The sequence below is a fragment of the Pelodiscus sinensis genome, chromosome 1 (assembly GCF_049634645.1).
Source record: "Pelodiscus sinensis isolate JC-2024 chromosome 1, ASM4963464v1, whole genome shotgun sequence".
Lineage (NCBI taxonomy): Eukaryota > Metazoa > Chordata > Testudines > Trionychidae > Pelodiscus > Pelodiscus sinensis.
The window spans coordinates 303610074-303625979 of record NC_134711.1 but is presented as its reverse complement, the minus strand read 5'-3'; the positions used below and the strand labels follow the sequence as shown (position 1 = coordinate 303625979).

Here is a 15906-nt window from a genome sequence, read left to right as displayed (position 1 = left end):
TTAAAACATAATGACCCAAGTCAGGATTTGACCCAATGATCCTTTAAGCATCTAACCTCGCCCTGCTTTTTATTTATTCTTATGGTGCTTTGAGGCGGGATGGGGATAATTAGCACTTTATGCTTTGTAAGTATCAGAAAAAAAATAAAAAAATTAAGGTTGCACAAGCACAGAGCCTTGATTCTAGCATTTATTAACTTTCATGTGCTTAACTTTGCAATCTTGACATTCTTTTCACAGACATTGTTAATGTGAGTGTGGAGGAGGAGCGAGAGAGTGAGAATATCGTGTCAATACATACTTTGATTTTTAGTTCCGTGGGGCCAGGAACTGTCTTTTTGTTATGTTAGTAAAGAAACCAGCACAGTGAGCCCAGGGTTTCTGACTGGGCCTGTTGGTTCGACAAATACAAAATAATGTCTCTGTAAGTATAATGTCATATCTCTTGAAATACAGCAACTTAAATCATTGTCTGAGTCATTTGAAACAAAAGTAGGCAGGACAAAGGAAGAATCATGGTAGGGAAAGTTCTCTAGAAACAATGGGTAAGAGATGGATCAAAAAGAGTGTTACTTTCCAGAAGATTTACTAATTTCTTTAGTGGTTTACTTACTAACAGCAATAATGAAATCCTTGTGCAACTTGAAGGTCATCAGTGGTTCTGTAAGACACCTGGTTATAAAATTAAATATATATATATATATTTAAAAATGCATTACTTATTAAAATCCTCTCTCATGTTTTAATGCTGTTACTACTATTTCAATATGCTTTTATATGATGCCCAGCACCTTAGCGTCACGGTACCAGATAGTTATGTCCAATGAAAAAATTCACTGTCTATGGACATAGCATCACATAATCACATGCAAGGTCTGATGAAAACTTTCTCTAGCTAAATCCATCTCCACTCTGAGAGTAACTTAAAGAGGAATATTAGTACAGAACAAGGGCCTGACTGACTGCATTTTCACTGTAAGATCAGGAATAACTCAAGTCATCAGCAGTTTTGCTGAAGGAGCAAAAATCAGGGGACAATTAGGCTTTATGTTTCAGCATATGAAATCCAAATATATCATAAAGACCCTGGTCTGGCATTGAAATCCTGATGTGTAGTGAACTGGAGAGACTCTTCATTCTAAAGGTAATTTATGAAATGTCTGCAGTCATAAAATATCATCATTACTTCCATTTCTTATTTTAAAATAGTAGAAGTAACAACAATCCTGTCAACCTTACTGTAACCAAGACTTTCAAAGGGATTAGTGATGTTAATGCTTCCATTTCTGGACAATCAACTTTACTGAGTTTAGGAGCTTTGGGTTTTTAGGCTGAATACCTCATCTCTGCAAGCTTGAGCCCTTTACAGTATCACAAAATGTCCCTCCCCCCAAAATTGAGGACCCCCAAATCATGAATCATGTCTTGAAAATCATAATCTTTATTTTGAAAGGGTTTCTAAACTGCTGAAGGTTTAGTATGAATTTGCTAATTCTTCGGGGGATATGTTTATTCACAATTCCTGTAAAGTGATATGTATCGCAGGATAGGAAATGAGAATTAACATTTATGCAGGGAGTCATGATTTTACTCTGCTCTGACAATAAATTAGTGAAGTATCATGCTGGGAAATTTAATAAAGGGTTTAACAAATGTGAAAAATATGTCTCATAGTGTGAAGTTCAGATAAATAATTTAAAGATCAACAAATGCAATTAATTTATCCCACTCCAAATGTAGGATTTTATAGAGTGCAACTGATTCAATAGTGAGGCAGACAAAATAAATAAAATATAAATAATTACTGCAATATTATTATGCTAGCCAATATCTCTATATATTTAGTGTTTAAGGGTATGAAAGAGTCAATACAATATTGATAAATAAGGATAAATGGGACATGAAATGAATTCCATACAGAGCAATATACTCACCTGAGGTAGTTTTTTAGTCCACTTGTTATTGTTTTATTGTCCCAAAGGTCCATATCAATATCCATATCAGGAGGAGATTTAGGAGCTGGTAGAAAAGTGAATTAGGAATGTGTTATACTTTGACTATCAGACTAGTTCAGAAAACAGCATAGTACTTAAATTAGACATACAGATTTGGTGTTAATTTCTTATTGCTACTTTATTACTCGCTTAACTAACAATTTGAGCGTACGTTGAAAACATTTCATTTTTGGATAATATCAGAAAAATGAACTAGCATCTAGTATATGGACATTTCAACTATGTGCCCAACTACAAAGAACAAACTAACTCCAAGGTGATACAGGGGTTGCCAGTTCCTTTGGTTCTGATGTACAGCAGTTTTGGTTATATCAAGATTAGCAATAAAAGCAAAACCTTATGCTCCAGAAAGAAACATGTCATAAATAAACTGAGCACTGAATTTAAATTAAGAAAGGGATTATGCATTTAAATAATCCCATCTTCCCTGCTCCAAAATCGAAACAAATCCAATGGATATCATTTTTCTCAACTGTCTGCCTGTGCCACCTTTTCTCTATAATTTGCATTGACTGCCCATTTTGTTTTGGAATTGAATTTAAGGTATTGTTTTGACTGGTATAGCCTGAAAGGTCTTGGGGTGTTCTAACGGAGGACACTACCTCTCTCCTTGCGTCAAGTCACCTTAGTCAATAAATATACTCCAGGTCGATTCCCCTTAAGAGAGAGGATTATTACCAGAATGTTATCACATCAAGACCCAGTTTTGCTGAAGTGGCCTGGATTTTTTGCCCAGTAGGGTACAATGCAGTGTACATCCATTTATAATGGCTGCTGCAGGATTAGTGTTTGATTAAATGGGAGAAGCTCAGAATTCTGTATTTCATAGAGGACTAAGTCCTGTTGATAATTGGAAGGTAAAACTTTTTTCACCTTGTAATTTGTGACAGGACTGTTGATAGCCCTTGACGGATGTCCTGTTTTGTTTTTGAATAATTCAAATAAATAAATTAAATGTGAAAAATGCATATCTATCCATAGTCTGGGTATACAATGTCAGTGATTTTCTTAATGCACTGAGTAACAATGTATGCAAGTAGCCAGTTATATACATAGCCAGGGCTTGGCGAATGGCGGCAAAAACCACTCGCCAGCTCCGTACTGCGCATGCGCAAGAGCCGCATTTCGCATGCGTGCGCCGCAGATAAACAGGGCGCGCGGCCTATGGCGAGTAGATTGTATTGTTTGTCGAGCCCTGTACACAGCTAATTATTTGCATGCTTACTCACTTTATTTGCCATCTGTGCAAATGCAAGTGCAAACTAAACTTACTATTGTACGCACATTTTTGAGCAGAGACAGTGAAAGAAATCATATCCATAATGTCCTTGGTGGCTATTAGAGCTTTTCATGCAAAATATTCCAAAACTTACAAAAGATGGTATTCATCAGCTTTTGCACCTTGGAATTTACACCTCCTATTCTGTACAGCCCCAAGATTGTGATACCTAGGTGGAAAAAATAGAGGATAACGAATTGAATTAGGGCACCAAAAACAGAACATGTTCATATAAATGGACACATAGGGAGACATTTGAGTGCAAATTTTCTAAATGGTTTATGAGGGTTTAATCATCCATTAATTTACAGGAAGTTATGCAAGTAATTCCTGTACAACATTTTGGATGCGTTAATTGCATTTTGAGAAATTACCAGATATAATTCATTGAAATTATACCATATTATAAACAAACAAATAAATAAATCTAAGCTACATGTTAATAATTGGAACCCTTCCACCCCCAAAAAGCCCACCATTTTGTCTGACTGATTCACGGACAAGTGCCATGACAGCAGACACTAGAATGATGTCTGAGAGGTGAAGAGTAAGACTCAGAAGCACTCTAGAGGCATGTCCTCAGTTCTTAGCCCTCTTCTTGCTTAATGGGAAATTTAAACTTGTGTAGCATAGTGTTTCTGAAAACGTTCCGCAAAATCACTTTGAGAAACACATTAACTGGCTGCCCCGGTTTGTTTATTTACTGGTACTGCAGCCATGGAGCCTCGCGGCTCCCATTGGCTCCGTTTTGTCCTTTGTGTTTCTCAAAGTGATTTTGTGGAACACTTTCAGAAACACTGGTGTAGCACAAGAGCCTTCAATGGAGCTGTTCTGCATTTTACACAGTGCAAATGAGAACAGAGTAAGATTCTCCATATCCAAATGTGGCTGACAACTACAACAATTACTTTTGTACAAAATTTATTGACAAAGCAAAGAATTCTACTTAAAATTAATGCACAATCTAATGTTTTCCTTGTTTATCTGCAGTACTACAGCTACTTTGTCAATGATGAATGATAGCATTGTTTTAATTTGTAGAGCTCCAAAACCTGATAAAGCAACAGCCTTAGGTACCAATTGCCCACAAATGATTGAGAAAGGGATAGCCCAATAAAAAAAATATTTGTTATTGCTTCTAGATAATATTATTATTATATTTTAACATTCAAATGATGGGAATTTTATGAACTGTAGCCCAATTTTCAGAGTAATACTGAGCTGTGGTAAAAAAATCAAGTTAGAAACAAATCTTGATTTAATCTCTTTTTTTTATCCTTAGCACCTTTAACTATACAGAGATGGCAAAATTCTTTTCTGAGGATGCTTGAGGAAAAAAAAAAGATAATTTATCACAATTTCAAAAGCCTAAACAGAAGCATGCTTCCTAATTTCAGCCAATGTAAATTAAATTTCATCTATTTGTCATATCAAGTTTTACCATTTAAAATACTTGTATTATTGTTGCCCATTTAAACATAATGGTCCAAATTCTGTATATCAGCAGTAGCTGGACTTGTATTTTGTTGTTTTCCCATACAGAGCCTATATTTCTTACTATTGAATTTCAGTTATTAAATACAAACAATGAATATACATTGGGTGAAATGTAGCTTAAGGGAGTATGCTAGGGATAGGATAAATTTGTCCCAAGGTGCATTAATTATAACTGAGCATTAAATTGACTAATAACAGAAAAGTGTTATTTTTTTTAAACAAGTCGTTATTATAATTTACACTTAAAAGATAAATCAAAGAGACAATCTTCACGAAAATTTTGGCAACAGTATTTCAGATATTAAAAGCTGTGAAAAATACAAGTTGAGTGACACATCGATTCCAAACTGCACTTAGAAAATATTTGCTGTTTAAGAATTGTAAAATAACCTGCCAGAGAAAAATATATGCATACTATGTAATATATAGAATGTAATGTAATACATACCCCTTGTCTCTACAGCATGAATACATTTCCTCACAAAGTTAAAACCTGCTTCATTTAAGAACACTATAAATTGAAGAAAAATACATTATTTATTTTAATCTGATTTTGTGGTTAGCTCCATATGCATGGTAGGATCAGATGTGCGCGCTATAACATTTGTCCATAAAAGTATAGCACCTAGAGGTAGTAACAATTGTTTAAGTTATTGTTTAACTACATCTTTAGTCAAAATCATGCAATCAAATGTTATGCTCATTAGTATGTTCATGTATATTTGCATGTATTTTTCAAAACCAGAATTCTTTAACATCTGATAGAAATAAAAGTGTGGCATACTAGCACCACGCTATGCATGGCAAAAATAAGCCCCAGTATAAAGAATGCACATTCTAAGTATACAAAAACAAAACACTAAGGCTGTGTCTACACTGCACCCCTTTTCCGGAAAAGGAATGCAGATTAGACACTTCAGAATTGCAAATCTGCGGGGGATTTAAATATCCCCCGCGGCATTTGCATTTACATAGCGGCCGCTTTTTTCCGGCTTGCGGATAAGCCGGAGAAAAGCGCCAGTCTAGACGCGATTCTCCGGAAAATAAACCCTTTTCCGGAGGATTTCTTATTCCTACTTTCAAGTAGGGGGGAGAAGGGAGGTGGCTTTCACTAATACAGCAGTGTAGGAGACAGTATGGACAGAAAAAGAAAAGGGGGCACAGTGATTCCACAGTCCAGACTGCACCCAGGGGCATGTCACAACGTAAAACAATATAAACATGGAATTACAAATGCAGCTGAACAAGCATTGGGCTATGAGGCCCAAAGAGACCAATGTGGATAACTAATGAAGTGCTGCAGCTGTGGAACAAACATAGAAAGCTGAAGGATAATAAAAAATAAGACTAAAGTCTTAGAGCTAAGTCCAATGGGCTGCTTAGAGAGAATAGCACACAACAAACGACAAACAGTTGGATAAGCGAACAACTAAGACAGAATACGCAAAATATGGCACAGGAGTTGAATGGCAAGATGAGAGCACCAAGTGGGACATATGAGTCGTAGATGTTGGCAGTGAAATACAAATATGGAGAAATAAATGATCAAGAACAAGCAAACAATAAGCCATGGAAATAATATTTTGAAGAGCTGCACAGTGCAGAAGACAGTAGATGAAACTATTCGAGAAAAGCTTCTTAACACAAATGGGGGAGAAAATATGCAGTAAATTTTTAGACAAAGAAATAAATTTTTGATAGGAAGCTAGAAAAAGAAATAGGCAACATGTAGTGACAATGCAACTGCACAGCCACTGCAAGCAGGGAAGGAACACTTGCTAAACATAACGCACAAACTATTCCACAAGATTTATAAACATAAGCAAGTGCCCAGCAAATGGGGGAAAGCAATAATAGTACTGCTCTATAAAAAAAGGAGACTGAAGTGAGAATAAGAAATTAGAGGGATCAGCTTATTCAGTGTGCCATCATTCACCAAAATGTTGCGGAGGAGAATGAAGAGGTATACGGAAGAATTAGCTGGGTTTAGTCCAACAGGAAGTATAATAGATGATGTATGTGTGATAAGATGTTCAGAGAAGTACACACAGAATATAACTGAACTTGTTACAATGAATTTATAAACTTCAAGTGGGCTTTTGATAGCATTTACCAGGCAGTTTTGAGACTGTATGGTATCCACAAGATCAATCAAGTTTATAGAAAACATCTACAGCAAGTCAATGAGTGTGGTGAGAGTAAACAATATGCTAAGAGAAAGATACAGGATAACTGTAGGAATATGACAAGGATGCAAGTTATTTGCCAGTTTTTTTCAGCTTAGTACTGGAAGCAGCAATGGCTACATGACTGAGAGGTGAAATGGGAGGAGTCACATTACATTATAGCAGGGGTGGGTAATAATTTTTGATGGGGGCCCACTCCAAGAATTTGATAAATGGTTGAGGGATCCAGTATTAATGGAGGGGGTGCAGGGTCTACCAGGGGGTGCAGGTTGAGTGCAGAAGGAGATTGGGGGGCAGAAGAGTGTGTGAGGTCTGGCAGAGAGTTTGGGTAAAAGGAGGGGGTTGTGACCTGAGGCAGGAAATTGGGGTGCAGGATAGAGTGCAGAGTCTGGGAGGGGTTGTGATATGGGGCAGGGGTGCAGGAGGGGAGGCCGAGATTTGGTTTGTGACCTGGGGCAGGGAATTGGGGTGCTGGGCCTGGGAGGGAATATGGGTACAGGAGTAGGGGTGCAGTGGGATATGGGTGTAGGGGAGCTGAGGGTTGGAGGGAGGGATATGGGGTGCCAGAGGCAGGCTCTGCTTACCTAGGTGGCTTCTAGCCAGCAGCCCAGGAAGCCCCTCAGGTAGGCTCTGACTTCCACCCTCCCTCCCACACATACCGCTCAAAGTGCCCACCTCTGCACTACAGGATGTTTAGGATAAAAAATGACATACAAATGGTTTAAATATAAAAGAAACTGAAGCTAGATAGAAAGTATTGGATAGACTTCACTTGACCCATTATCACTGCTGAGCAGATGGGTGGGAATAATAATACTAATGAGAGACCTGCACAGATGCAAAGAATATGGAGTATCTGCAGGATAATGCCATATTTGCCTATCACCACAATAAAAGCTATAATGTCCATATGTCTGAAGACCATGAGCATGTTATCACATGTAGGGATATTATGTCAGAGTGCAGGCAGTCCATTTTATTGCATTTATATATAGAACTATGACTATATTGACTGTTATCTAGAGTGACATTATGCATAGTGCACAGTTTTGGAACCAGGTTAGCCACAAGCATGACTTATTTTATTTTCCCCCAGTTTATATTTCATTATAATACAAACATCGAAGCCTTTTTCACATCTGATGTAGTGACCCTTAAAACAGGGTACACATTCTTGCAACTTGACAGAAAAGGTAATTCTTGGCAATGCATGAATATACAATAATGTAATGAAAACAATCCAGGCATATTTAATAATTTTACATAATATAAAAACTTACTTTCTTCCTTCTTGCTAATAATGGCTGGCAAAGTATAAATCTGAAAAAGAAAACACTTCAATAAGAATGCTTGTTGCTCCAGTGTTAGATGTCCTAGTGCCAGGCAAATTGAGAGCGCTCAAGCCAGTGCAAAGACAATTTGCATTAGCAAGTTGCTTTTGGCAAGCCTTGCTCCTGCTTTTTCTTTAGTCATTGTACATGAAGTTAACAAGCAATGATGTTAATATGTGGCTTCTAGCAGGCAGTCTCTCTTACGTGTGTTCAATTCAAGTATGCATTTGGGTACCTGAAAGATGTTAGTGAGTACCCAGAATTGTAGACTTCATATGGTTGTATGTGAACCAGTTCAGTGAGATTGTCTGACATCCAGCTCACAATTCTGATCATTTTCATCCTTTTCAGTCTACATGTGGTGCTGTGTCATTTGTAGTTAACGGAAACCTCAAGTGCAGGTTAAAGATACGATTAAATCTCAAATGAGCTTTGCTCATGATCACTTATCAGGTCCCAGCAATCCCTTTTTCCCTGAAGCACCTTTAAGGTGGTGATACTACTCCTCAAAGGCATTAGTACTGAGATGACTTGCTGTCTCCAGCACAAATTTGCAAGTTGTGCCTTTGCACATGTACCCTGTATGCCAACAAATTATGATGTTAGCTGGACTATCAAAATCCCAATTAACGTAAGTGACTCAGAATGTGAATATAGATTGAGATAGACTATTTTTTCTGCTTCACTATTATTTTAATGATTATCTTATCATTCATGTTGATCGTATAATAGCTTTGTCCATACAGCACGTGAAATACACATGCATTGAGTTGTCAAAGTTGGTGTAAATTGTTTCTCTGACTTGAGAGATATTTTGAGATGCACAGTAATTTGTTCTTTTCACTTCTGTATATAAGACACCTGAATGCATAATAAATAATATAACAAATTTCCTTACTGGTTCCTTTCCGTCCATAGCTTCCAGCCAAAGTTTCCTGTTGGACTCTGAAAAAGCTTGGAGTGTTATGATTCCATGTCTATTAAAACAAAATATATATTATTTAAAACACATTAATTATTTTTTCCAACCAATGATATTTAAGGTCATTTTTAACAGGAACTAGTCTAAACATAATTATTTACTTTTTTTTTGTAGTGTTAGGCATGTATCTTGACCTTTCTGTGTCTGTTTTTTGTCTCTGTGAAACTACGATAATAAAACTTAGGACTTGTCTACACTGGCAAGTTTTGTCACCAAAAAGGGGATTTTGGTGACAAAACCTGGAGAATGTCCACATTGCAATGTGATAAAAGTTGCGAAAAATGCCCAGTTTTGGCAACAAAAAAATTGTACCTCCGTGAAGGACTTTTCCCCTTCCCATACCTTTACTGTCGACAATCATGCAGTGTGTACTTCAGGAGGCTTTTTTTTTGGGGGGGGGGGGGGGGGGGAGTCTATTCAACTCCAGGATGTTTCCTACAATGCCCAAGTAGCCACTCTGGCCAGCACTCTGAACTTGTCTGATCTGCAGCCAGGTAAACAGAAATGTGTCTCTCCCCTTTGCAAGCCCCAGGAACTTTAAAATCCATTTCCTGAAGGCTGGTTCAGCGTGGAGTGCTCCTCATGGTGGCCTCTCAGGGAAACAGGGGTGGCTATTGTTCAAGACACTCTCCTGCTTGAAGAACCCGAGAGATTTTGGATCTTATCAGTATGAGGTGAAGAATCGGTGCAACCACAACTGTGTGACCAACCCCTGGGCACATTTCTCGATCCGTGTGAGCAGGAATATGAACAAGACACCCTGAAATGCAAAGCCAAGATAAAGGAATCCAGCAGTCGAACCAAAAGGTGAAGGAGGCAAATTGCTGTCTTGGTGATGCACCCAATACATGCTATTTTTATAAACAACTGGACACAGTCTTAGGTGGGGACCCCACATCCGCAGGCAAGGACCCTGTGGATACTTCCCATGGCACAGAGTTAGCAGAAACAGGATTTAACCTGGAGAAAAAAGGTGCTGATGAAGAGGTGGAAGTGGACAAGGAGCAGAGGCTCACTGCAGGGTCATCTGGTGTGGCAAGAGGCCAGGAACTGCTCTCAAGTCCTGAGGCTCATGGTGAGTCTCAGCAGCTGGACATGGAGCATGAAGCAAGAGAAGAGATGAGCATAAGTTGGTCTCTTGTAGTGGGAAGGGGGCAGGAAGGTGCTCTATTGCAATGGCAGTGTGGGAGACAGTGTAGGGTGACTAAAGGCTGTTTTTCTGTGAGCTGGCTAAGCCCTGCCCAAGACTGCATTATCTCGAAACAGGGCATTGATGCACACAGAGATATCAAAAGACTCTTGCAGGAGATGGTGTCAAAGCTTTTCTTGAGGCAGCAGCCTCAGCCTCAGAATCCTGTTTACTTGGTTAGCTGGTTAAATGTTTAACCAGTTAACTGATTAATTAGGACATAAGTCGGATCCGCGTAACTCGGGGACTGCCTGTAGTGTTCTTTCAACTTTTTTAGTCTATGCTTTCAGAAAACATTTAGTCGTACGCTTTATGCATTTCAACTTAAGTCAAAATGAACAAGTTTTACTTCAAAAGCGCATAACTCCTTTTAAAGAGAACTGAAAGAATTTAAGATCTTTTTAAATAATTTGAGGACAAAACTCACTTTTAACTATCTTACAGTAGTTCTTCAACAAAACCAGAATAAGAACATCTCAGTTTTGCCCATATTTCTGAAACTGAAGGGCACCAAATATTGAGTAATTTATCCCAACAAATTCCCACACCAAAGTTGCAGTGCTAATAATGGCATTTTAACTATTCTATTAATAGAGTAGTTCAGATTACAGAAATATTTATATTTCACAAGCACAAAAGTCACTACAATACAAAATTACCATGTTATACAATAGTGACACTTCTGTGAATACTCTACTACTATTACTGTAGTCATAAAAATATTTCTAAGAGAAAGACCAGGAAAGATTTTTATTTATAGTGTGAATTTACTACAGGTTGCACGTCTGTGTTCCAGGACTCTCTGGTCTGGCAACATCCATGGTCCAACAGGATAACGGATGTTGCAGGACTAGAGGGCCCTAGCATAGAGGCTGTCGATGGCTGGGCGCAGAGCCAGACTGTGGGGCCAATGGGACCTATGGGGCAACAAAGCCTGCAAGTGGTGGGGGCACTGGAGCCTGTGGGGAGCAGTACAGCTCGCAAAGGCAGGGCCGCCAGAGTCCTTGGGGAAGAGGGGCTACAGAGCCTGCAGCCAGAGTGGCTGGGGTTGGCGGGTGGGAATCTAGAACCCATAGCTGGCGTGGCTGTGAGTGCTGGCAGGGTTGTTGAGGCCACGAGTGCCTATAGGGCTTCTGCCAGAGCTCATGGGGCCGCAGAGCCCGCAGGGCTACCACAGCCAGGGGGCCAAGGGCAGTGGTAGCTAGGGAGAGGAGGTCAATAGAGAGGCTGGATGTCTTTCTCTCACAACCTTCCCTAGTCCAGAAAATTCCCTTGTCTGGGACGAGTCAGGTCTCAAGGGAGCTGGACCAGGAAGGTCCAACCTATAATTCTGTTTATTTCATCATGATTTTAAAGCAGACGTTCACCTACTGTATCTCTCATGTCCATTAGCCCAAAATTGTTAAAAAATTACAAAATTTCACTCAGTATTTGCATTTGGCTCCCAAAATATAGCAAAACTGTTTCTATTTATTTAATAAAATTCCATATTTTCAGTGGTGCCTGCAGAAACACTTAAAAGGCATTTTAGCATATGGGAAAATACTCTCTTTACATTAACTTGAATAAGCAAATCATTCACGTACAGAATGGAGTATAGCTATGAGAGAGAATGTATTTTTTTAGACATTATATGAGTCAATATTCTAATATCAGCTTCCTCGATTGCACTATAAGTTTTCAACAACCTCCCCCCCTTCATATATACCTATTCAATATGGTTAATTATGCAAAGATAAAAAAAAGTATCATGCTATTTATATTGTGGTCAGAAAAATAATTTTTAAGCAATTAGAAGCATACTTTTAAAAGTCTGGCCTACATGCAGTTAGTTATTATGTAAACATATTTACAAACACCTTTTTAAATAATAAAATATTTTGAAAAGAAAAATTCAAACCTTTCATATACTTCAATATCAAAACAGAAACGCTTGTCAATTGAATCAGTTTTTCTCCGGATGCAAGATTTTAGCTTGAATATTTCTGGTGAGCTTGTGACAAGGCCATTCTGTAACACATGCGAAAAAAACATCAGGATGAAGAAACTACAGTGTTATAAGGAGGCCTGTGAATATTTATGCACGTGTTTTAACCCCTCTACTCTGCTTAAATTTAAGCACATTGGTAATCACTACAAACCCTATTTAAATGTAAGCATGTGTGTAAGTGTTTGCAAGCACATTTCACAATGATCTCTTTATGTCAGATTTGTGTGTGTGTGTGTATATATGTATATATAGTAAGAGACAACATTGCTAAATGTATTTTCTCTCACACATAATTGTTTACCTTTCTTGCAATAGTTCCACATATATAATAAAATGTCTAATTGTGAAAGTTTACTTTGAAAAATGTGTCTACATAAAACTAATGGTATTTATCAAGTCTGAAAATGGCCCAACATCTACATCTGTAGATATGATATGATTAAATGTCAGTCAACTTTTAATCAAGGAAAAAGGAACATACCTACCTCATATTTCTGTGCAAAGTGCTGTAGGTTTTTTTTGCATATTCTGAGATGCCATAGAAAATGATAATATTGTATTTACAACATAAATTAGTTATGGAAAAAGTAGATATTTTCATTTCAAACTGTTAATATGACTTTTATTTTCATAAGTAAAAAATATGTGCTAATCATTTTGTGGATCCATGAAAACAAAGGTCATTTTGTTTACCATACATTATTTTCCCCCATAAATATGCTGAGTGGATAATATAAAATAGGCAAGCCAAATCTCATGTATATACTAAGAGATCTGTCAAGATAATACTCACAACTTTCCCACCAGACTTTGTTTCAGCTGCACTCATTGTAAATGTTTTTGTCCCTTTATCGTAAGTACAGTAATGTTTTATCCAGGTAAATCCAAGAGGTCCTAGATTAAAGAAATGTAACTGAAAAAAAAAATCTCTGGACATTTTATCATGTTAGAGATACATTAAGTGGTCTTGTGTAAATGAGCACAGGACTGGGAATCAAACTTCACTTTTCTACTTCAGGCTATAACACTTGACTCATTCCTGAAACTTAGTCATGTCATTTATGTCTAATTTTCAAGTGCCTCAATTTTGGGCTACCCAATTAAAACTTGAGGGGTTGGACTTTCCCTTTTGGCTGGATGGAGAGAGTAAAGAGCCTAACAAGTTACTCTTCTCCATGGTATGTGTAAGCAAAGACACTTGACCCTCTCTTCCTTGGGTATCAGTAAAGATTTTTACCACTGGAGAAAGAGAGGCAGTATTCATTCCATTCAAACTCAGAATGGTCCTTATCTGCTTAAAAGATGGTTGAAGACCCAATGACTTGAACACATGACTCAAAGTCAGGGCATAGTTCCTTAGAGCTCCTTTCTCAGCTCTCAAGAGTGTTGGTCCAACATACTGCTTGGGAATTGAGAATACAGGTTGAATCTCTCTAGTCCAGAACTCTCTGGTCAGGCAACATCCATGGTCCAGCATGATTTTAGTTAGCCAGTCGTCCACTTATGTGTGTGGAACTTATCATGGGTTTCCCAGGTTCCATAAAGTTTGTTTACTGCCACAAGTCCTGGCTCTCAGTGTTCTGTGCTGTTATTTATCTCTAATTTACCCCTAAAAGTCTTCTAACAATCCAGTAAGCAGTGGAAATGTTGGTAATGTTGCTAAATAATACTGACATCCAGTGGTTCAACAAATTCTCCGGTTCGGCATCAGTCAGATCCCAAGGGTGCTGGACCAGAGAGGTTCAACCTATATCATAAAATATCAATCTGCAAGAAAAGTTGCCATGACAAACTTAACTCTAGTAGCTGGTTTACTTTTCAGGGATGTCTTTGCAAAGAAAGGGGTTAGAAATATTCTTCTTTGTAAAAGGAAAGCATAAATTAGTATGGCATATACAGGGAAAACTGCCAAATTGTCCGCTAATTGATAACTACATATATTCAAACAGAACCACTAAGCAATGGCCTGAGGGCCTCACAGACATATTGTTTAGTACTGCTATGTATGTCTTCCCAATAATGGGCCTGAGGCACTGGTTCATTACTGACTCAGGGGACTTCTTCATACTGCAGAGATAATCTAGCCTCTTGTTCAAGTTGTTCAAACACCTCCAAAACACCTCACACACTGCTCCATACAAATAAATCCTTTTACAACAGTTAGTGATGCTCCTGTAGGATCCACATGAACTTCTGACACCTCTCATCAAAATATTGTGCTTGATGGGGATTGCAAAATCTAGTGGGACGAAGGACAAGGAGCTTCAGGTTTGCTCATGCACAGATTATTAAGGGAACTAGAAAATAGGAACAGATTGGATGGCATCCTGGAGCAACATATGCAATTCCAATTAATTTCAGTGAAAATTGCTGAGGCACAAGGAGGGCAGAATATGACCCTTTGTTTTTTAAATTCAATGTGCATCAGGATACATGCTTTTGTTTTTAAATTAGGGTAATTACTGAAGTAAAAATGTGATTGTTTTAACAGAAAAAACCTAACTGCTGAAATCATAGATATTAAAAGAAAAAAACAGTAATTTTATTCTGATTACCATAGATTTGTCTTGAAAATGTGGCCATCCACAAATGCAGCAATATTTTCCCGCAATATTTTCTGTGACTCTTGTACATTTCAAAGGCAGAGGCATAGTGGAGAACTGGAGCCAACGGGAACTGAAGCAGTCCCAACACGAGCGGGATCCCAACTGCTGTGCCTCTCCCTTTCAAATGTACAAGAGACATGGGCAGTGCTTATACATTTCAGAGGGAGAGGCACAACAATTAGGACCCCACGCAAGTGGAGACTGCTTTGGACCCCACTCACACTGTTTCCCCACTGTGCCTCTGCCTCCCCAGCACCCCTGTGAAGACGGTTCTGGCGGGAATAGCTTTTAAGCAGGTTCTGTCCCCCCCAGCACTGGCTCCTGCTCCTCCCACTTAGTGCCTCTGATACAGAGGCAGTGGGAGAGAGTGACTAGTCGAGTAGTGACTCGACTATCCAATAAGCCGAGGCTTATCAAGTAGTTGACTAGTCACTTACATCCCTAGTGGGAAGCTAAAACCATCATGAAGAAATAAATAATTAGTACCTCTATCTCTGAGGCAGAGATTATAGACCTTCTGACTTTTCCCCAAAATAAACTACTGACCAAATCCTTTTTCAATGATAGAATGTCACGTTGGCCTCTCACTACTTAATGAATCACTTCATGTGCCTGACATTTCACTCCTTTCTTGTTCTCTCATTAATAATGCCCAGTGTAGTTTCCACTTAACACTGGTTATTATTATTAGTATTATTCGATTAAGGGGTACATGCTCTGCTCAAACCTCATCAATGCTATTGCTGCTGGTGCTAAAAACCAGCAAGGTTAACTGAGAACAGAACATTGGCTCTTCTTTTTACTCATATACCGTAACAGGAATTAAGGCCA

At 38.3% G+C, this 15906-nt stretch overlaps 1 protein-coding gene across 1 annotated transcript in view; it reads right to left on the bottom strand.

The window, feature by feature from the left end:
• The window catches only part of ARHGAP42 (Rho GTPase activating protein 42), a gene marked incomplete at its 5' end in the record, with an annotated part of 102595 nt that overhangs the window by 37211 nt on the left and 49478 nt on the right, over nucleotides 1-15906 (bottom strand). Inside the window, 8 exons of the mRNA XM_075920006.1 lie at nucleotides 614-672; nucleotides 1935-2019; nucleotides 3389-3463; nucleotides 5240-5302; nucleotides 8258-8297; nucleotides 9207-9285; nucleotides 12380-12489; nucleotides 13263-13363. Coding sequence (XP_075776121.1) covers nucleotides 614-672; nucleotides 1935-2019; nucleotides 3389-3463; nucleotides 5240-5302; nucleotides 8258-8297; nucleotides 9207-9285; nucleotides 12380-12489; nucleotides 13263-13363 — 612 coding nt within the window. The remainder of the gene's footprint in view (nucleotides 1-613; nucleotides 673-1934; nucleotides 2020-3388; nucleotides 3464-5239; nucleotides 5303-8257; nucleotides 8298-9206; nucleotides 9286-12379; nucleotides 12490-13262; nucleotides 13364-15906) is intronic.